General features: G+C 57.5%; 1 protein-coding gene and 2 long non-coding RNA genes across 7 annotated transcripts in view; 2 read left to right on the forward strand and 1 right to left on the reverse strand.

The window, feature by feature from the left end:
• Window positions 1-3,096, forward strand: part of ARID3B (AT-rich interaction domain 3B) — a 51,983-nt gene extending 48,887 nt beyond the window's left edge. For both annotated transcript variants that reach the window (XM_068555590.1, XM_068555583.1), the window contains one exon: window positions 571-3,096. In XM_068555590.1, coding sequence (XP_068411691.1) covers window positions 571-734 — 164 coding nt within the window. In that variant the 3' untranslated portion in view covers window positions 735-3,096. The remainder of the gene's footprint in view (window positions 1-570) is intronic.
• On the reverse strand, window positions 2,248-21,668 carry LOC137771887 (uncharacterized). 4 transcript variants are annotated; one of them, XR_011075419.1, is made up of 8 exons: window positions 21,384-21,668; window positions 18,297-18,415; window positions 18,037-18,224; window positions 16,397-17,053; window positions 16,146-16,298; window positions 14,448-14,635; window positions 2,459-2,657; window positions 2,248-2,325 (listed from the first exon to the last, which is right to left on the reverse strand). It is a non-coding gene; the product is annotated as an uncharacterized lncRNA (long non-coding RNA). The 4 variants fall into 4 exon arrangements; XR_011075416.1 differs by lacking the exon at window positions 21,384-21,668 and adding an exon at window positions 20,188-21,098; XR_011075417.1 differs by lacking the exons at window positions 2,248-2,325; window positions 2,459-2,657; window positions 21,384-21,668 and adding exons at window positions 5,261-6,775; window positions 7,544-7,697; window positions 20,188-21,098.
• Window positions 5,659-16,477, forward strand: LOC137771894 (uncharacterized). The gene is made up of 3 exons (XR_011075420.1): window positions 5,659-5,863; window positions 12,017-12,223; window positions 15,323-16,477. It is a non-coding gene; the product is annotated as an uncharacterized lncRNA (long non-coding RNA).
• Window positions 21,669-21,785: the final 117 nt, after the last annotated feature.

Genomic DNA, 21,785 nt, shown 5'->3' on the forward strand with positions numbered 1-21,785 from the left:
CTTGCAGGGGCTTCACAAGCCCCACAGGGTAAGACCCCGGCAGCCTAGAGACACGCAGGCCTCCATTTCCTCGCCCTCCCACCTCTCCAGCCTCCTGTGCCGCATGCCTGCCTTCAGCTCCCCCCCAGGCCTACCGCATTGCTGCACCAGCCTCCAGCATGTTCGCCGCCTCTCTCTGTTCTTTGTTCTCTCAGATTTCCTCTGCCTGCCACACCGTCTCCTCCTCGTCATGTGGCCACTTTTTCTAAAAAGTCCAGGCATGCTCTCCCGCCAGAGCTTCTCCTTACCCACTTTCCCCTGCCCTCCAAAGCCGCCTTTTTTCCCCACAACACACTGGGTACACTTCACTTAGCGCCTTTGTGAGATTTCAGCAAAATGACTCTGTCCCCCTCACCAGCCTGTAAGCACCTGCAGGCGGGGCAGTGTCGTCACCTAGCGCAGTGTCCAGCATGGAGCCTCTTTGCCCAGAGTTAGGCGGCAGTAGATACAGTGGAATGAACTGAACCCCTGAACCTGTCCCTCCTCTGCCCACGTGCTCACACTTCCTTCTCCCCACCCCCACTCGCTCAGGTGTGCTGTTTGCCCAGAAACCTGTGGTCCACCTCATCGCAGGATCCGCTCCCCAGAGCATCGGCAGCAGCGCCAGCAGCAGCAGCAGTTCTCACTGCTCGCCAAGTCCTACCTCGTCCCGGGGCACCCCCAGTGCAGAGCCCTCCACCAGCTGGTCCCTCTGAGGGGCAGGACCCAGCTCCCAACTCCCTCCACCCTCCCATCGAGAGTGAAGGAAGTTGATGCACAGAATTTACCTCATCTCATGGAGCCCACATCAAACACCATTTGGCCAGATGTTGAGAGTTTGGACCTGTCCGTCTGTCCAGGCTCCACCAGGTCCTGCTGTACTCTAGAGGCAAGGAGAGGCTGGAGGGGCCTGACAGGGCAGCGTTGTCCAATCAGGGATTGTCCTGGAGAACTGGGCGGGGTCTATGGGCGTCCAGCTTCCTCCAGGGCTCCCAGGCCACCTCCCATCCCGGGCACAATGTATTGACAATCTGTAAGCTGACACAGGGCTGGAGGCCCTCCACATCCCTTCCCCTTTAATTTATTTCCCTTCCCCTGCCTTCTGCCGTGACCCCAGGGTCACTGGTCTCTTCCCCTGCTCAGTCCCCCAATCTTTGACTCCAGCGTGGGGCTGCTAGGAGCCAAGAGCATGTCTTTGTGGCCCTTCTCTGCTGAGCATGGCATGGGGTCCTCCCAGCCCACCTTGCCTCCCATGTTTGGTTCTTGGGGTGTGGGTCTCTCAAATTCAAGTCTTGAAGCAGTCCTCAGGGCCCCCATATCCCCCTTTTAATGGTCCCAAGACAGGGATCATGAGGACAGTTCCTCAGGACCCAGGGCCTGCTGGGCATCTGCTGAGGGAGAGGCAGAGCCTCAGGGGCTGCCCAGGCAGGCCCTGGCACCCACTCCACTGACCCTTTTCTGACCCTCCCAGACCTCACGCCCCCACTCATCCCTGTTGGCCAGCTCTCCCAGGAAACAGCCCACTTGTCCCTTGGGCCCCTCTTCTTCTCGTGGGGCCCAAACCTGCCAATGTCAGGTTCATTGAAATACCTCAGATTTGTAACTGTTGATGTTTGATTCTTCAGGAAGTATTTGCATCTCTGAAATCTTTTTTATATGTGTTTGCTGACTTTTGTGTTTTTTTTTTACTTTAAAATTTTTATTGTTATTATTGTAGCACCAAAGAAATGAAAGCAGATCACCCCCAAAGCCGAGCAAATGATTTGGTACCCCAGCCCCTCCGGCCCTTCCCTAAGACCCCAGTGAGGGTGCGAGCGAGGCAGCAGGAGAGATGACTCAGGGATCACAGTGGCAGGAGGAGGTGGAACGGAGAGGCCCGCTCTCACGCAGGTTGGATCGTGAAACCACACCGGTTCTCAAGATGGCCCTTGACCCATTTCCCACCAGAGCAGGGCAGTCCCAAACCCCAGCGCCCAGCTCGCCAGGGTGGGGGCAGGGCATCTTTCCTTCACTCAACATTCCCACCTCAGGGCAGGAGCGGGCTGTGGAGGCCATGGGCCTTGGAGAAGTTGAGCTGCCCCAGAGGGTGAGGAGATGCTGAAAGAGCTCTGTCTCTCCTCTTGGACCCTGGGGTGGAGTGGGCTGTTCCTGTGTCATAAAGAAGAGGTGATTCTCACACAAGGCTCACCTCTCAATCGAGTAAGCCCTGCAGTGTTCAGTGGAACCCCACCTGCTGTGATATCGTCGCGCTGTGGCGCTGGGAGACCATGGTGGCACAAGCCCACGCACGACTAACGCTCAGTCCATCTAGGAAAGGAAAGGGAAATCATACGCTTGAGCACAAAACGCATACCTCAGCCCAGTGAGCTGCAGCTGCACTGACTGCATCTTCTCTCCCTTCCCTAGCCCTCCACACTGTCTCACACTCACACATACTCACACACACAGCCCCATCCACTGGGGGCTGACCCTCTCCTGGCCTCACCAGGCCGGCGCAGGGCCTGGCAGAGAAGGGCCTCTGAGGTCTGTGTCAGGGAGGAGCCCGGTTGGCTGGCGCTGGGCCCACTTGAAGGCATCGCAGACATTTGGCCAGTGTGTCTTTCTCAGGGCTTTGGTCACAAAGGATGGACTCTTCCCACCTGGAGGACACAGGGGTGGTGCACTGTGTCTTCCTGGTTGTTGGATCCTCTCCCTTTCCTCAGGCAGCTTGCCCAGCTTGCCCTCTCAGCAGGCCCTCGCTGCCCTCAGGGGCAACAGCAGGGTCTCAGCCTGAAAGCCCGAGGGTGGGAGTGCCGGCAGGTGCCCCCAGAATGGGGCCCTGGGCCAAGAGGAGCTCTCCTGACGGTGCAGCCCTGAGGTCACATGGCAGCCATTGGCCAGGGCCGCTCCGTCCCCTCCCCTTCCCCATCTTACTTGTATTTAACCAGGAAAAAATGTGATAGCACATGGGTAGCCTAGGCAGTGGATAAATACCTCAGAAGTCCTCTTGCAGCAAGTGTCTGTATATGTTGTGGTCATTTTCTATCTTACATGTTCTCGAATGTTTATATTTCAATAAACCTCTACCTCTTCACACAAGCAGGTCTCGCGGGCGCTTTCAGTGACTCTTTCATTTGACAGTACTAGGGAAGAGGCGAGGACCTTCAGAATAAAAGGGGCTAAGTGAACTACTCCTCTGATCCCTTGATTTTTCCTAACCCTTCTCTTCTTCGCTGCTCACCCATCGTTTTCCCAAAGCGCTTACTCTCAGCCTGTCTTCTGTATTAGCCGGGCACCGCTGATACTGCATGATCACCAAAACTGACTCCCCTGGTGTCACGTGAGGGTCCCAGCAGGCACAGGGCCAGGGGTCTCCTCCATGAGCAAGCCCTCTTTGAGCTCCTGCTGAATAAGTACAGTCCCCACACTCACAGAGCTCACACTCTTGTCTGGGAGGCACACACGACTCTAGACAAAAACCGAGTCTTTAAAATACAGCATGACTGGGACCAGTGGGGTAGATAAATGCTGGAGCAGCTCACTAGGGAATCTCTGGAAGGCTTCCCAGCAGCGGACATTTCAGCTAGAAGAATGAGGTGGCCAACTGGAGACGTGAGGAAGAGCAGAGGAAGTGATACATGTGGAAGCTCGGTGGCATCAAAGGACCTGCCACTGGGGAACCGTGGGCAGCGCCTAGGGTTGGGGGGTGCTGGAAAGAAGTGTGGCTGGGGCCAGGATGGAGCCCAGGCTAGGGAATTTGGGCACCATCCTCTGAGCGTCGGGGCCCTGCTGACATGTTTTAAGGAGGACATAGGCTTAGAAAGAGGCTTTTCTAGAAGGGTGATCTGGAGCTGGGAGACATTCTAGACATGGACACCCTGGGACACTGCCACTGCAACAGGCCTGCTACCCAGACTGCTCAGCCTTTTTCTCTGCCACGGTGCGCATCGTATGGGCACAACCTGGTTTTGGCAAAACCAGAAGAAATGGGCAGAGAGGTAAAGCACTGGGTGGGTTTGTGATTGCCCTCCTCCATCCATAACAACATATACCTCGCCTGTCTGCAACCTCTGAGGCACAGGTGGGGTTCTCTCTGCCATTTTGAAGTGCTAGAAAGTGAGGGTGACACTGGGACAGTCTTGAACCTCTCACTGATTCTTTAAAATCTTTTGAAAGAAATAACCAACCCTTTAGTACTTTAATTACTAACCAATAGTTGGGATCACACGTCACAACCTCCTGTGACACACCAGGGAGCTGCCACATGGAGATTCAGTGGGACTGGTATAGGAGGCGGCCCAGAGATGAGGAGAAGCAGGGTCCAGAGACATTTGAGATAGAAGAAGTATGGAGTGGATGTGAGGGGATGCTGAGGGAGAAGTGGCAGCTGAATAAGCCTCCTGATAGAGATGGAGAATCTGAGAAGAACAAGGCACTGAGCCACTGCAATTCCATCCCACTCTAAATTAACAGAAAAAAAATATAGGAGAATATCTAAGACCTCAAGAAAAGGAAGAATTCCTCAAACTAGACCCTCCGAAAAAACTTCATCAAAAGGTACCATAGATAAAAAGACAAACTGGGAGGAGATGCTTGTAACACACAACTAGTCAGAATTTCTTTCTTTTTTAAATGCTTATTGTTAAGACAAAAGCAAAAAGGATTGAGGAGAGGGGGCAAAGTCATGAACAGGTGTCTGGCAGAAGAGGAAATAAAATGGTCCTCATTAGTAATCAGGGAAATGCACAAAAAACCATTCCACACCATCAGATTGGCACAAACTGTAGTCTTAAAATACCAGGCCTTGGCGAGGATGGGGAGCAATGGGAACTCTCACAGATTGCCGGGGGGAGTGTAAATTAGCCTAACTCTGGAAAACACTTTGGCTGTACCTAGTAAAGTGGAACGTGCCCATGCCCTGGGGCCCAGCAATTGTGCTCCCAGGTTTGTACCCCAGAGGAACTCTGAACGTGTGCCCCAGGACATGGGATGGCACTGATGGTAATAAGAAGGCTGTGAAATTACCAATTACTGAACACTGGTGTATACCAGGTGTGGTTTAAGTTCTTTGCATGAATTAACTCGTTTGCTCCTCTACACACTTATGAATTTGGAGGCGCGGAGAGCTTGAGTAACTAGCACGAGGTCCCAGAGCTATGAGAAGAGCAGTCGGTGGCTACGGGGTCCAGAATCTGCCCTAACCACGAGGGAGGCAAAGCACTCTGTGCTCAGTGTCTCATTTAACACTTGCACCCATAGACCTGTGAGGCAGTGACTTTGTTCATTTTACAGATGAAGAAACTGAAGAGCAGAAGTGTGCACGAGGTCACATACGTAGTGAATGGCAGGGCTGGGAACGGACTCTAATGCGGCTGTCCAACTTCTCCCGCAGATGCCTCTTTTCAGTTAGGTCAGGGGTAGCCCAGCGCGGTGACGAGAGGGAAGCAGAGGACGCGGGGAGGGGGCTCTGATCATCCCACGTCTCGGCTCTGGCCCCACCCGACCCCCCAAGCCTCGCACAACAGGGGGGGTCACCTGAGGGACATGAGCATCTCCGGGACCAGCTTTCTCAGCCACGAGCCGCAGCTTCCCCCACCTCATTGGCCAGGGCTGGGCATGTGCCCTCCGCGCAGCCAATGGGGCGAGCGGGGGTGGGGGGCGGCTGGGAAGGGCCTGGGGCCGACAGCGTCTCCGCCCGCCTCCCTGTGAAATGAAGTGCCGGTTACTGCCCGGAAAGGAGGGGGAGTTGGTGGCTTGGGACTTCTGAAAGAGAAGGTTTGTAATCACCACCGGAAGGAAGGGGAGAAGGAACCGACCAGACCAGCAGGACTGGGAAGAGTGGGAGCCCCCGCTGCGCTTGGAGACAGTGAGTACAAACCCCGTCAGCAGCTGGGACACAGGGACACACAAGAAGGCAAAGGGGTAGTGGGGTGGCCTTCTGTGCCAGGGGAACAAACCGGAGCCGGGTCTGAGATACGACGGTGGAGGGCAATGCTCCGCCTACCGGGAGGGCCTTTGGGACAGGGGGGCAGCCATCTGGTTTGGAGGCATTCCCTCGTAAGGGACCCAAATCGCTCAGGCCCATATGAGCAGACAGGAGGGGTATTTATTCTCCGACACCAGGGTGTGTGGAGGAGCCCAAGGGCAATGGGACCTGGGGCTGGCCTCAGGAAGGGTCTGGAACCCAGAAGCGCTGCCTGTGGAAGGTATTCCTCCCTTCCTGAAGACCAGCTCAGCCTGACGCCTGAGCTACAGAGCGAGGTGAGGTGACCATCCCAAAGGTCAAGTTTATGTCTTCTGCATGCATGAGACCCCCTGGGCTGAACCAAAATCTCTCCATCCCAATTTCACTTTCTGGGAATCATCAGCTCCATTTGCTCTTGCTGAAATACAACTTTTTCCGCAGAGAAAAACAGGGCGGTTGACAGCTCCCCAGTTTTATGTGTCCAGTCTTCAGCTCTGGAAAGATTACTCTTTTGTCCTAAGTCCAGTGACCCCAGGAAGGAGACCATTGGTTCAGGTGGGTTCAGCACCCAGTGCTGGACCAATCAGTTGAGAACTTGGCAGCCCCCACAGTAGCCTGTATATGGCAGGGAGGGCAGAGAACATCTTGTGGAGGACGATGCTGGAGAAACAATCCCAAAGATGTTCTGTCCCATCACCCTGCCAGAGTCCCCCTCTGCAAAACCCTGCTTCACTTAAGGCAGTAGATGGGGGGAGCGTTCAGTGACAGCATCGAGGATGGTTCTGGGGGGCATGTGGCCCAGCTGACAGAGCTCTGTAGGGGAAGGAAGCACAGAGGAGGGTGGAGAGGGAAGTTCAGAAAAAGAAAAATGGCCAGATGACCTTGAGGGGGATGACAACCCTAAGCAGGCCTGGCCTGTGGCCATTGAAGATGGTCCTGCTATCAAGCTCAGAATAGGCAGTGTGAAATGAGAAACCACCTTTCTGGGACAGGTTAGGGAACCAGGGGGCTTAGCTGCTGTTTTGCTGTGTGATCTAGGGCAAGTTACTGCCCTTCTCTGGGCAGTTTCTTGTCTGTGAAATGGAAACTGTAGAGTGATTTGAATGAAGCACAAGTAAATGAAAACTCACTTTGAAAAGCCTAAAGCCCAGTGCCCAAGGCCTTCACCAGTAAGACAGAGGGTCCCAGCCATCACTCTGCTGGCACTGGGGCAATGAGTGGGCCAACCAAGCCCCACAAGGACCCCAGCATCCCCACTTGGCCACTCCCTGCCCAGCTCTACTCTGAGCCACAGAGTCCCCCTGGGAAAGAGCCAGGTGGCCTCAACCACTGAGAGTCAGGAACCTTGTGCCGGCATGAGCATTTCAGGCCCCGTGGCAGGTGGGGGACAATGACAGCCTCTTACTGCAGCCACCTACAATAGGCCTGACAGAGACTTTGGCCCTGGGGGCTAAAGGCATAGCCACCAGGGCCTCCCCTCTCCCCAGGAGTCTTTGTCCCCGCTTGGTTTCCTGAGGCCTATCAATCCAGGTCCTCTGTGCCAGGACTACCCGGCTCCCTGGGGCTGGGCCAGGGGCTGACCTCAATCTCTTATGCTGCAGAGCGAGGCTGTGAATCTGTTCCCTCGTGGCTCTGGGCCTCAGTCTCCACGCCACCTTTCTTCCCCAGCCTGGGCACTGCCCCTGGCTGCTTCTCAGATGCTCCTCTCCTCTGGTTCCAGGGCTGTGGCTAAGATCTGGAAGCAGATGAGGCAGAGGCTGACCCCCACAGAGGGCGCAGAGGCAGGGCAGGTACCAAGTATGCGGTAGCTCCACCTCTGCCAGGGAAGGGTGGGCAGTTGAGGAATCCAGGAGAACCAGCAAAGGTCCAAGCTGGAGGGACCCTTCGAGCCTCTGTTTCCCCCTCCAACTTGCGGATAGGGAGACGAAGACAGAGAGAGAAACTGGGCTTGGGTCCCACAGGGAGGCAGGGGTCACTCTGCCTGTCCCTCTGGAGAATCCCCAAATGCTACCTTCAGGAGTTGAGAGGCGGATGGAGGCTCCTGTCCTCCCGGCACTGGAGCCCTTGATGCTCGGAGCTGCACCAGCTCCTGTTCCCTGTGGACACAGTTCCCAGCCTGAGGGTCCACTGACGGATCTACCTCCCTTCTCCCGGGATCCCCAGAGAGCAGCTGAGGCAAAAGACAGGATTCCCCACCCCATCCAGCTCCTCCATGCAGGGTCATAAAGATGAGGCCCTTGGTAAGAGTGAAATAGGATCCAAGAACTAACAGTATTCAAGCTCCTGGTCGTGGGCATTGCTACATTGTCTATCACTGGTGGCTGCACATTATATCAGATTGTTTCCTGAACTTAATAAGAAGTGCAAACAATGCCTAGTTGGTGGAGCAATGGATAGACTTTGTGACTGAAGCCCCATACACACTTGGTCTTGGGCACATCTCTGTGGTTTTATGGTTTTAATACTGACTCACCCAAACTGGACCCCAGGTATCAGGAAGCTTAGGGGGACTGGAAACAGGCACTGTGCTCCATGCACTGTCTCGTGTAATCCTCACATCGTCCTTTGAGGTAGGTTCTGTCAGTATCCCCATTTTGCAGATGAGGAAACTGAGGCTTAGAGAAGGCAGACTTGCTCATGCTCACCTAGTTGGTTGGTGGAGAAGCTGACTCGAGCACAGGACTTTTCAGCTCTGAAGGCCACTCTCCTTCAATCTCTGACGCCAGGCCCAGGAACCCAGACATCCTGACTCCCTGTGCCCCCAGAACCCACCTAGCCACGCTCCCTCCTGCTTCTTCCCCTAGATTCCCCTCTTCAGAGAAGAGAAGGCAGACAGGGCGATATATCAGGCCCCAGGCCCATCAGTATCCCCCGAGGGGATGAGAGGGCTCACTTAACAGCTTGTCCCCAAACGCCCCCTGCCACCTGCCCCAGATTCTCAGGGGCAGGGGAAGAGCTGTGGGGCCTGGTGAGCATCTCTGTGAGGGAGGGGGGTTTCTCCCCGTGAGCCCCTCAGATCCGGGTGCCCCTCACCACCTGTGGTCCTCACTTTCCCACCAGCTCCTGCTCCAGAGTCCTCAGCTGCTGCTCCAGCCTCAGCTTCTCAGCAAGGCTCTCTGCCACCTTGAGGGGGAGTGGGGAGAGGCAGTGAGCACATTCGAGGGCTTCAGCCCTGTCGGGAAGGGGGCAGCGAGGGCTTGGGAGGGACTTGACTAGGGAGTCGAGGAAGGGAAAGCCAGTGGCCACAGTGTGACCAGGAATGGGCAGGGGAGACTGTGGGTCCCTCCCTGGGCATGCAGGCCTGGCAGCGGCACAGAGGTGGGGGTGAGTTGAGCCCCTGGTTCTGGGGACCCTCCAGGGCCAGCCGCTGAGCCTCCAGCTCTGAGGATTGAGCTTTCAGCACGTCCCAGACTTTCTCGAGCTTAGGCCGCATCTGGGTCAGCTCGGAGCCCACCTCCTGCAGCGAAGTCTGCAGGAACTGGGGGTGGGGGGGACGGTTGTTGGCTCCTATCTCGATCTGGTGCTTCCCCAAGGACATCACCCCACTCCATTCTCACAGGGGCCTGCCTGGGACTATGCCTTGACCCAAAGAAGGGACAGATGACTATCAGGTGCTGGGAGAAGCTGATGGAACAGCACTAGGGGGAAGGAGCAAGATGGCCTCTTTCTTCCCCTCCAAATTTTTAGGTGACTAAAAATTTCCCTGAATCCAAAAATATTGATGGGTGAAACTCCCTCAGTGCTTCCTGTATGACTAATTCCTTCCAGCCCGAGAGCTTCCTAAGGGCAGGCCCCGGTCTCCAAATCCCCCTCTGTCTCCAGATCCTCCCCTCTCTCCCTGCACTGGGTCCCTGTGCACCGGGCCAGGCCCACAGAGCCTTGACCGTGATGCACTTGCTTTGTGTTGACTGGTGAGCCCACCCTGCCAAGGAGTGAGTGCCTGGTCCCCACCCAGGGCCACCCCGAGACCATGCAAGAGCAGGGCAGCCTGGGGTCCAGCCTGCAGTGGGTCTAGGCTCAGCGCTTGGCCCTCGGAGGAGACATCCTGATCCCGATTCACTGGTTCCAACAAGCCTTCCCCTCCCCGCCTCCGGAGTTCACCCTACCTTCACCTCTCCAGGTGGCCTCGGCCTCAGTTTCCTGGCCGCAAGGACCCAGTGTGGTCTTAGAGGGCCCAGTCCACACAGCTGCATCCTCTGCCTGGGAGGCCCTGTCCCCAGCCCTGAGGGAGGGCAGCCAGGACCAACCCAGGCCAGCTCTCACCTCCCAGTGGGGCTGCAGTGGCTCTGCCCCTGCCTGCTCCCAAGCTTTCCCCTCTGCCACTGGGAGCGGGTGGGGGGGGGGGCCCTGGACACTGCTTGGGTTTCTCTGCAGGCCTCGGCTCTGGCAGCACCTGGGGCAGGCCTTGCCCACATCCCATTCTGAATGTCATTAGCCCAACCAAGGACAGTGGGCCACTCCACTGGGACACAGGCCTTAAAGATCTGGAGTGTGACCCAGGGACAGCAACCTAATGGGTAAACCAAATAGGGTCACAGTATCAGTGAGGGTCAGGAACCCCCGAGTCCTGCCGACACCAGGCCCAGTGCACAGATGGGAACCTGAGCCCAGAGTCAGCAGAGGGTTTGTCCAAGGCCACCTGGCCACAACCCCCATCTCTGTGTTCTTGGAAACCCTGCTGCCTGAGAGGCCCAGGGAGGATTCCACAGCGGCCTCCCCTGCAGACTATGGGACTGGAGGCTGAGGGGAGTGGGCTTGGCTGGTGCCCACTCAGTAAATGCCAGTCTGGTCCCCAGAGAGAAGCCAAGCTGGGCCCAGACCTCCACAGGGGGCTGGGGATGGGGTGGAGCCCACCTTGCGTGCACAGACTCAGAGGCTGCCTGGGGTCTCTGCCGGGGCCCGCACCTGTGGGAAGAGGGCGGGTGCCTAGGACTCGGGAACACCTGGGCGGCTGGCCTTCCTTCTCAGCCGGCTGGACTGTCCAGGTTTTCGTGTCCCTGTCCTGGGGTGTGGGCAGGCCCGGGCCACACTCAACCGAGGGCACCGACCCTTGCCCCTAGTAGCTCACGCTGCAGGTTCCGGTGCCAGCTGCACCCAGAGTCCTGCTCCTGCCCCCAGGCATCCAGCTCAGACTGGAGTGAGAGGCCCTCGTCCATTTGTGGACAGAAGGGCTGCCTTAGCCCAAGAGGCCCCACACCCTGGACCTGAGCCCCCAGGTACTTACAGGGGCCAGGACAGGGAGTTTGCGACCCATTATACAGACAAGGAAGCTGAGGCACCATGAGGGGAAGGGGCTAGTGCCTGTGACGGAGCCCGGGCTGCTTACTTTTTTGCACTAGGTCCCTGGTTTCAGGCTTGGGGAAGACTCTAGGGTCATCAGGAAGGGCTTCTGGGGGCCCTGACCCCAGGTGGGCCCCAACTCCCTCCACCCCAGGCAGCCCCTAGCTCCTCCCACCGTCCACCTCTGGATCCTGGCAGTCATCTGGTTGTTTTTCCTCTCCAGACCCTGCGTCTTGCTCCTGTCACTGGCCAGGGCCAGGCAGTGAAGGACAGATTGCAGCCCCATCTGAGGGGAGCCCCACCCCCATCCTCTCATGCCCACAGACACCCCCACACAGGCTATTGAGTCTGGGCAGGGCCCGGCCTGCAGAGAGGAGCCCGATTTCCAGCCTGGACCCCAGTCTGCCTCCCTCACCCGTATGTGGATGAGGTGCCTGGGGGCTCACTGAGTGGCCCCTCCCGTGGACACTCCAGCCCCTCTGCGGCTGTGCCAGGGTCCTGGGATTAAGGGAGGGGAAAAACAAGACAAAGAACAGCTGGGCCCCCAAGATCCCAAGTCACACCCAACCCACCCAACAAGAAGCTAGCAGGAAGCAAATTGGAGGGTGTTGTGGGTTGAACTGTGTCCCCCACAAAAAAAGGTATGTTTGCATTCTAACCTCCAGTACCCCAGGATGGGACTTTATTTGGAGACAGGGTCTTTACAGAAGTAAATTTAAAATGAGCTCATTAGAGTGGGCCCTAATTCAGTGTAACTGGTATCTTTATAAATAGGGGAAATTTGAACACAGAAACATACGCACAGGGAGAGTCCTCTGTGAATATGAAGGCAGAGACTGGGGTGATGCGAATGTCCAAGACTGTCAGCAACCACCAGAAGCTGGGGGAGAGGCAGGAACAGATGCTCTCTCACAGCCCTCAGAAGGAACCAACCCTGCCAACATCTTGATCTCGGACTCCAGACTCCAGAACTTTGAGACAGTAAGTTTCTGTTGGTTAAGCCCCCCATTTTGTGGTCCTTGGTTATGGCAGCCCTAGCAAGCTAACACAGAGGGTGAATGAGATCAAACCCCCATGGCAGCTCATTGGCCCCCAAAGGGACCCTGATTCAGAAGGGAGACTTTTGCCTCAAAGCGGCCAGGCCTGCAGCAGCATGAAGTGTGTAACAGTAGCAGCTAACATCTCATGACTATGTGCCACGTGTCCAGCACAGCACTGAGCCTCTTACATGCTTGTCCAGTTTAACCCTCACAGACAGCTGCTGGGGGAGGAAAGCTGTTGCTGTTCTTGGTTCTTACAAATGAGGGCCAGAGAAATGGAGTAATTTGCCCAAGGGCACACAGCTAGTATAATGTGGAGTCAGTGGGCAGGCTCCAGAGCCCACAGTCTTAACCACTATTTTGGGGACAGTGAAGCCCACAGAATTCTGGGATTGAAGAGGAAGACAGACTGAGGTAGAGACCCAGAGAGGGTCAGGGTGGAAGGAGCCTGAGGTGGGGGATGGGACTAGAGGTGGAGAGTGCTGGAGGCCCTGGGTGCCCCTCACGTCCCCTGCAGCCAGATGTTGATGCAGCATCAGACCCTATCCGGCTGCTGCCCCCTCTCCCTGCTGTGTTTGGCCCATTGGCTGCTCTACACAGGACCCCTGCCCATGATGCAGGGCCAACTTCTAGGTCACCTTCCCTGGACAAGCACAGGGCCTGGGGCACCCATTCACTCACAGATGAGTCCTAGTCCTGGGAGGAGCTCCCAGGGACTGGAAGGAGGGAGACAGGGTAGGGCAGTCCCTGAGGGGCACGGAGCTGGGAGACCCTAGAGCTGGGGCTCACATCTGCACTGGTTACGGGCCAACTGCATGGTGTTTGCATAGGGCTCCCCTGGCACCACCTCCTGCCTTCCCGGAGCCTGAATCTGACCAGGGGGCCTGGCCCTTGGTCACTGAGTGCCCTACCTTCTCGCTGACATGACCCACTGCACACCCCGTAAAGAACAGAGTCCCTCCAGGCCCCAGGGAGACAATCTCCGACCCTCAAGAGTCTGGGTTGAGAAACAGACAAAAATCGAGATTTTTTTCTGTACAAATGTGCAGTTGCAGACTGTTACTGCAAATTTGCTTCCTTGAGGAACTAACAGCCCTCTCAGAGCCCAGCTCTGGACCCCAGTTTCAGGTTCACCAGTTTAGACCAACGCCACCTTCTATGAGGCCCGGGCCAGCTAAGCACTGCTGCTGAGACCCCTCTCCCTCTGCTTCCAGCCATAGCAACAGATCACCTCTGGTTGGGGTCCTGCTGCACAGTGTGGATCCCATCCAGGTCCTTACAACTCTCCATCCCTGTGGCTCTGAGCCATCTCCTCGGTGTCTGTATCTATTTCTCTGTGTCTCTGTGTGGGCACATCTGGGAGCAAGCGCACGTGTCTCTGGGTGAGTGTCTGATGTATATCTTGGTGTGTGTGTGTGTGTGTCCAATTGTCTGTCTGCCCGTGCACACAGGCATTTGGCCAGGAGACTAAGGGAGGGTCCTGGCCAGCAGGAGGCCTCCTCCAGGAGGAGCCAGAGGTAAAGTCGGGTGGACAGGGCCTGGGACCCCCGAGCCCTTGCTGTGGCCCCCACACTTCACAGCAACTCCTCACCTCCTCCACTTCTCATTTGGGTCAGGGACTATTCACAACACCCCCGCCTCCATGCCTCTCCTCTCTGGGCCTTTGCATGAGCTCTTTCCTCTTGTTGAAATGCCCTTTTTTCTTTTGTTCCTTGAAGATGCCTGTTCATCCCTCAGCGAAGATTTCAAGGCTCAGTAGCCCCCTCTCGGGGGAGGACTTTGCTATCTGCCGCCCTGCCCATAGCTTTTATAGTGCCTCTCCCCTCATTAGGCACATTAAATTATAATTGCCTGCTTGATTCTCCCCACCCCCAATACCAGAAGCATTTGGGGACAGGGAGAGGTCTGCTCCTACTTTGGTTCTACTGTGTACAGAAGAGGGCCAGACACGTACTGGGTGGTTTGTAAATGCATGCTGAATGAATGAATGGAGAATGACGGAGCATGATGAGGAAGAGGCAGAAGGGAAAGAAGTGGAGGACAAAGCCGGGACATCCTAAGAAGGGGGAAGAGATTCATTGGCATGCAGGAGGAAGGACAGGGCGGTGGGGAGGTGGGGAAGAGAACGGGGAGGGAGAGGAAAGGGGTGGACAGAATGCACCAACCTGGGGAGGTCAGGCCTCATTCTGCTTCTGAAGTCTCTGTAGTTCTTCCTCTGAATTTCAGAGCAACTGCTACCTGGTGCCAGCATGCCTTCCAGTGCTCAGCCACCTTCTCATGAAGCCTGGGATGTGATTCTTTCTCCTCCTGCTCTTTCCCGAGGGGCACTGGTACCTCGTGGACCTTGAATGTGCTAGTAGAAATGGGGTGGTCTGGGCACAGCATGGACCTCAGATCACCCACACCTTGTTTTCATACATTTTCAGTGATTCCTTTCCAAGTTGCATGGGTGTCCTCACTATGTCCTGATGGCAGGGATGGGGACTGGGACAGAGACCGCTCCTTCACGGCTCCCTGTACACACAAAACCCTCTGTCCCGAGCACTTCCACTCCCAATCATCCTGCCTTGAGCTCAGCAGCTAAGGTTATCTCACCTCCCCTGAGCCTGGCCCTGGGCCAGCAGGAGGGGCTCAGCCATGTGTAGGGGAGACAGGACTTGTTGAAGCTGACATATTTCCCACATGCTCCCATAAACGAGCCAGAATGTGACAACCAGGAGTGTTGATACCTGGGGAAGGGAGTCTGGCCTTGGCCACGTGATTTAGGGATTGGGGTTCTGGGCTCCTTTCCTTTACCGGCTGTGACAGAGGCTGGCCCACCTCCTGCCCACAGGCCATCTCACCCAGTGTGAGAACGGGACCGCCCACCCCAGCCCAGCTTGAGCACTGAGGGGTGGGCCCGAGCAGCCATTTACCAGGCCTCCTGGCCCAGGGCTGCCCTCAGCGCTGCTAGCAGCACCGACTTCTCCCCAAGCAGCCAGACACGCTCTGCCTCCAGGGCCTGCACGTGGCACTCCAACACCGTCTTTTCTCCTTGCAGCTGCTGCAGCTGCTCCAAGCAAACCCCTGGCTGCTGGTGGCTCTGGCCCAGCTCTTCTGAGTCTCTTGTTTACCTGTGAAGACCCCGCTCCATCCTGAGTCATGGCTCAGCCTCCCCTGGCTGGGATCTGTCTGCTTGAGCTAGCCCGTGGGTCTTTACCCATGCAGCTCCCTCCTCCCGAGTTCCTGACCTCCGCATCCCCTGAGACTCAACCCTTCCAGGAGCCCTTCTCTGACCACCCCGGCCCACAGAGGCTTCTCAGAACTCCAGGCTTCAACTCTGGACCAAATGATTTAAGGCTGGACAGTCCCTGGCTGCCCACCAGCAGAGGGTGCTGTTTTGGTGGACAAGGGTGTGAACTGTGCTCTCTGGAGTTGGGCTGTGTGGGGGCCCTGCTCCAAGCTGTCCCTCCTGGTCGTTCTCTTCTCCATGGTGTCCTTAGGGCCACTCAACCTCAGAATCCCCCAAGCACAGGGCCCAGGTTCCCCTGCTTCTCTGCTCCCTGGCACAGGTGGGCATAGCCTGGCTCATGTGGTACCCTGGGTTCCCTGCAGGGCTGACAAGTTCCCTGTCTTGACCCACCTGGGTGAGCATCAGCAGCCGTTCCTGCAGGAAGGCTGTATCCTGAGCCTGTGCAGGGGTCTCAGCTACCCCCACCGAGAATCCATCTGGGTCCTGAAGTACCTGTGCCCTGTTGCCATCCCAACTCTGCTCCTGGCCTTGCAGGCCTGGCACCAGCATCTCCTGCAGGTACATTCAGTCTAGGGGGCTCCTCCCAATCTTCAGACCACACTGTTATGACCCTGAACAAGCTTTTCCCTACCATCCGGACTGTTTTCCCATCTGAACCGTGAGAGGAGTCAGCTGGATGATCACAGGGTCTTCCCAAATGTTTGGGAGAGGGGCGTCCCTCTTGGGCCGAACAGAAGCCCCTGCACTGGCCTCCTTCCCCAGCTACTGCTCCAAGAATGAAGACCTGGGAATGAAGTATAGGGAGGGCCGAATGTGTGGGAGGGCCAGTGTTCAGGGCCCTGCCATGCACCCACTTGGAGGGGGGGCTCTGGTCATCCCTACCTCAGGGGGCCCCAGGCTGAGCCCTGGGCCAAGGGACTGTCGGCCCATCTGGTTCAAACACTGCTGGGCCTTTTCCACTTCTGTCTGCAGTAAGTAGCAGGATCATGGGGGCAGAAGGGACTGTCTGCCCGTCCTCTGCCACTCTGCCCCTCCCCCATCTCTGAGCACCCTCACTTGTCTTCTGCGTCCTGGTCTGGCCTCCTCCACTCCTTCTGTCTCTGAGATCCCCACAGCTTCTCCTGCTCCAGGCGGGCTACAGAGCATTCCACCTGCTGGGGGGAGGGCTGAAGGCAGCACAAGTCCCTGGAGAGGGCTGGCCCAGTCTCACGACACACATCCCCCACCCCCGGCAGGGTAGCATCTGCAGCCCCTGATAAAGCAGGCTCACTCCACAAGGCCCTGCCTGCTCCACCAGCTGTGATAAGCCCAGCTGGGGGCCCAGCATGGACCTGTGCCCTGGCTTGTACACAAGGGACTGTGCCCTGCAGCTCTGAGGAGCTGCACAGCTGTTACCACCACTGGCTCCAGATGTGAAACCCTCCACCTCCAGCTGGACACAAGACACATCACCTCCAGCCCAGCTCCTCATGGCTTTGGAGCTCCAGCAAGAGTACAGGGGCTGAGACTTCCCTGGTGGCGCAGTGGTTAAGAATCCTCCTGCCAATGAAGGGGACACAAGTTTGAGCCCTGGTCCGGGAAGATCCCACATGCCGTGGAGTAACTAAACCCGTGCGCCACAACTACGGAAGCCCGTGTGGCTAGAGCCCGTGCTCCGCAGCAAGAGAAGCCACCGCAGTGAGAAGCCGGCGCACCGCAACGAAGAGTAGCCCCCGCTCGCCACAACTAGAGAAACCCCGCGTGCAGCAACGAAGACCCAACACAGCCAAAAATAAATAAATAAATAAATTTTAAAACAACAACAACAAAAAAAAGAGTACAGGGGCTGCTGTTGTGGAATGCTGGAGAGTGAGCAGGCATGTCAACTGGGTTCGCAGGGTCCTCCCTGGCCGGTAGGGAGCAGTGGCTCTAGGAGGGTCAGCTGTGCGCTGAGACCACCAGGTCACATAAAGGCTTAGGTATCTAGGCCATCACAGGGTAGCACTGTCCATACTCTCACATGGGGCAGGGATGCTGGGTACCTCCCCTAGAAGCCTCAGTGTGCATAACCCTCTCTCCCTCCCTGGGGACTGAAGCTTCACCAGGGGTGACTGGGCTTCGGAGGAAACTCTTCTGTCCACTGAGCTAAAACCAGCCACCTCCTTCCCTCTTATTCTACCTGGGAAGGGAAGGGCAGAGGTTCCCTGGTCCTTCCTTTGCCTCTATCCACTGCTCCCAGCCACACCAGGCAATGCACTGCACACCTCCAGGGGGTGCCATTCACAGAGATGACACTTTCAACATGGTAGCCCTCTTGGGGACTCAATTTCCCTCTGTCTCCTTTGGATGCCCCAGGCCCTGACAAGCCTTCTTCCTGAGAATATGACACCAGATATGGGCATCAGCCCTGAGCATTCTGGGGTTTTCAGTCTAGTAAGGGGAACTTGCTAGCTCGGGGGACCTCCCTGGGGCTGTGGACAAGCAAGGAAGACCACGAGGAGAGGACCAGAGCCTCACTTTCTGCTTCGGAGCCAGCAACTCACACTGGATCCTGCTGAGTCCCAGCTCGCGTTCCCGCTTCTGCAGCACCTGTGCTTGCTCAGACAGGGCCTCCAGTGCTGCCCGCAAGCGACCAGCCAGCTCAGCCCGCTGCCACCTGCTCTCTGCCAGCCACACCCACAGGTTCTTCTCTGACCGCTCCCAGTCTCCCTCAGAGGCCCTGTCAGAGCACCTGCCAGGGAAAGAGCAGTCAGGCTTCGGCCCAGGCCCCAGGGACTGCCGTGCCCAGCCTCCCCACACTCACCTGCATCCTTCAGTGGGGCTCAGTGAGTGAGCACAGTCCAGTAGCCAGGGGTGATGGGAGTGCCGGGAACAGCAGGCAGCACCAGGCGTCAGGTCCGTGGGGCTCTGACTCAGTGGGTCCTGACAGCAGGATAGAGGGGAGACCCTGGAGCTGGGGCACGCCTGCCCTCCCAGAGCACCAGCCTCTGAGGCCTTGCCTCAGTTGCAGAAACAGGCCCTGGGGCTGAGTGGGCACTTAAACCCTTCAACCCCAAACTTTCGCCCAGGATTCTCCCTGGTGATTCAGATTTCAAATAAACACCAGCCTCAACCTCGCTAAACAGTTCTCATTTCCAACAGATTCCATGATCTGTGGGTGCTATGGCCCAGCTACTTGCTGAACAAACACGGGTTCATTTGATCCTCCCGGGTTTGGGGTGGGGGGACTGAAGCTCAGAGGGGAAATCAGTTGCCCCGAGTCACGCAGGTAGTTAGTCCACTGCAAACTGGGCCCACATTCCTCCATCCTGCTGCTCTCTTTCCCAGTGTGGGAGCCTAGAAATGGCCGGGGCTGGGGAACATCTGGGGAGACACTGTATTTTAGCTCTGACGTAGGTGGTCAGAAGCCCTCAAATCAAGTCACTGCTCCAGTACCTCTCTGGCTTTCAGAGCTTCAGCTGTAAGGCGGGGGCCCTGACCCGTAACTGACCTGCCTATTCCTCACATTCCCAGGCCCGTCCCCGCTCAGGATTGTAGCACCACCCACCAGGCCCTCTCCCTTCTAGACACCTTGACTCTCTCCTCTCCCCTGACTCCAGGCTCAGGTTACTGTAGCTCCCCCCTGAGCTGTCTCCCTCCATTTCACCAACACACAAGGCCTCTCCAAAATGGACCATGAGGACCAGTCCCTGCCCCGCTCCTTCCACACCCTGCATAGCACCCACAACTTCATACTGGCTGGGTTCTCTGTCTTTCCCACTTAGAGGCAGGGGCTCGCTATGGGCAGCCCCTAGCCCTTACTGAGACCCTGAGCTTGCCTGGCTTGGTTTGCGGGGGGTGCTCATGGTCTACCGGAGTGGGGAGTGGTACAGGTCAGGCTGTTGAGCTTGTGGAGCCAGTGCAGAGGGAAGCACAGCCACCAAGTGCCGTGGCAGCAGACAGAAGGGAGTCTGACCTTTCCTTGGGGCTCCCAGAAAGGCTTTCCAGGGTGACCCTTGGGCTAAGGCCTGAAGGTGAATTAACTGCCCCGGAAAGGGCAAAGATGGATGTGGCAGATAGAAGAGAGCAAGGGCAGGAGGACAAGGAGGGGATCAGAGAAGGTGGGGCCTGGGGGGAGAGGTGAGCTGAGCCAAGAGCACAGGGGGGCCAAAGGGAGATCAAGGGGGCCATAGTTGCTGTGGGGCTCAGGTGGCTGGTGGCAAGGCACAGGGCAGAGGCATCTCCTTGGTGTCCTCAACCAGCACAGAAAAGACTTGGCGGGCACATGGGTTGAGGCCCAGAGAAAGAGCGTGGACCTGAGGGGCGGAGGATGTCGAGCAAACCTTCTCTGAAGGTGGTCCAGGCCCCTGACCTCCCCAGCCACCAGTTGCCAAGGTCTCAGCCATCCAGCACTGGAGGAATGAGGGGGGTGGGGTGGGGTGAACTGGGGGTGGGGGAGTTACCCATACTTCACTTTTCCCAAGTGTCTCTCTTTCTTCTAGGTGTGAGTTCTTTTAGGAACAAAGAGACAAAAGAATGAGGCTCTAAAGCAGAATTTCAGGCAGGACAGCTGCTGGACTGAAGATTTTAGAGGGGGAGCTGGGAGATGGCGCCTATCCTACTTCTGAAAAAGAAAGCTCTGCTTCTTTACTGGGAGGCGGGGACTCCTGTGTTCTCGATGGTGGGAGGGCTAGCGGGAAGAGGGCCCGACTTACCCCCTCAGAGCCTGGCGCCCAGGTCAGGGCTAGGGACAGGAGCCTCTCTGAGCTCCTCCACCCTCAGCTGCTGACGCAATCGCAGCTTCCAGGAGCCATGGAAACTGCGGGCAACACCAAGAGGTGGGAGGAGGAGACACCAGAGTCCTCCCGCCTTGTCTGAGTGGATGAAACCCTTAGATGAAACCCGGCTGGTATGGCTGCGGGCCATAGGCCAAGCTTTGGGGCCCAGGAAAGAATGGCAACTCAGAAGCTCCGACCCCTGAGGCAGGAGCCTGAAGGGGCGGGATCTAGGGGCGCAGACAGCCGGGCTCTTGGTCATCAACTGCACACTAGAAGCGGCTGCTGAAATTTCTATACTGGGGGAGAATGGGTGCATTTGGTTGGAGGGGGACCGGGAGCCGGTTTTGAGGCTGCAGTAGTGTAGCAAGCATCACGTTTTTACTTAACTTCCGTTGTTTACTTCCGGTAGGGATGGTGGAACTAACGGAGATTTGGGGGGTACCAAGCACCCGCTCAAGCCACGCCGTCAGAACCCAGTTTAAGGGGGAGCCAGAGGCTAGAGACTGGACAGCCCTCCCTAACTCCCGAGGGGGCGGCTCCGCTCCGACAGCGCCTGAGTGGCTGTGAGGTGACGACTCGCGCCAGGGGCGTGCCCAGCCTCATTGGGGAGGGGCCGGGGGCGGGGCCGGGGAGGGGGGAGGCAGGCGGCCAGGTCCCCCGGTGTTGTCCCGGGGAGCGGTGGGGCTTGGAGGGATGCTCTGTCGCTGGCGTGGCGCGGGGGCAGTTAGAGGACGCTCCCGCCCGCTTTGTTGAGCGACGCCAACTAGAGCCCGGGGGCGGGGAGTGTGGGGCCCTCATAAACAGTTAGGTCTTCCAAAGGACCCAACCTCGGTTTTCTCATCTGGAAACAGGGCCTCGTTATTCCGCTCTGACCATGCGCGGGACAAGTAGGTGGGCGGGGCTTTGGTGAGCCCACGCTCGCGGCCCGGGCAAAGGGGTCGCCCAGTGACTCCGGGGAGAAATGGCAGCCGGGTCGGCCCGCGGCGGGGCTCAGGGCTTTTGTTTGGCAGGGGTTTATAAACTGAGAAACAATGCTGGTCCGCTTAGTGCCGTCCTCCAAGGATGCTCAAGGAAAAGGAGACACCCCCCCCCCCCTTTCTTCCAGACCCCACCCCTCCAGAGGCCCCGCCTACGTGACTCTCCGGTATCTTCTCAGAAACTGCTGGGCACCTACGGCTTGCCGCCACGGCTTAAAAAAACCTCCACACAAAGAGAATAAGGTCTCATTTGCTTCTTCCACATAACTGGGAGCCGGGACAGCCTTCCCGAGCCTTCCGTGATCTTTAGCGCCCTCCTGGGCCCCGGAGCCAGGCGGGCGCTCAAGGCCCGCCTGGTTTTCACTGGGGCGACAGCGGAACAATGCCCTCCTCCCCGCACGCAGGAAGGGACAGGCGGGCACAGGCGGGGTTGGGGCTCCACCTTTTGGCTTCCGGCGCCGTGGGCCGGGGACGCCCCCGTCGCGTCTTTGGGGCCTACGTGCGACGCGACACGGCGGGAGGCGGGCCGCGGCCGGGGACTTCCTCTCGGCCCTCCCG

This window comes from Eschrichtius robustus, chromosome 1 (genome assembly GCF_028021215.1).
Source record: "Eschrichtius robustus isolate mEscRob2 chromosome 1, mEscRob2.pri, whole genome shotgun sequence".
NCBI lineage: Eukaryota > Metazoa > Chordata > Mammalia > Artiodactyla > Eschrichtiidae > Eschrichtius > Eschrichtius robustus.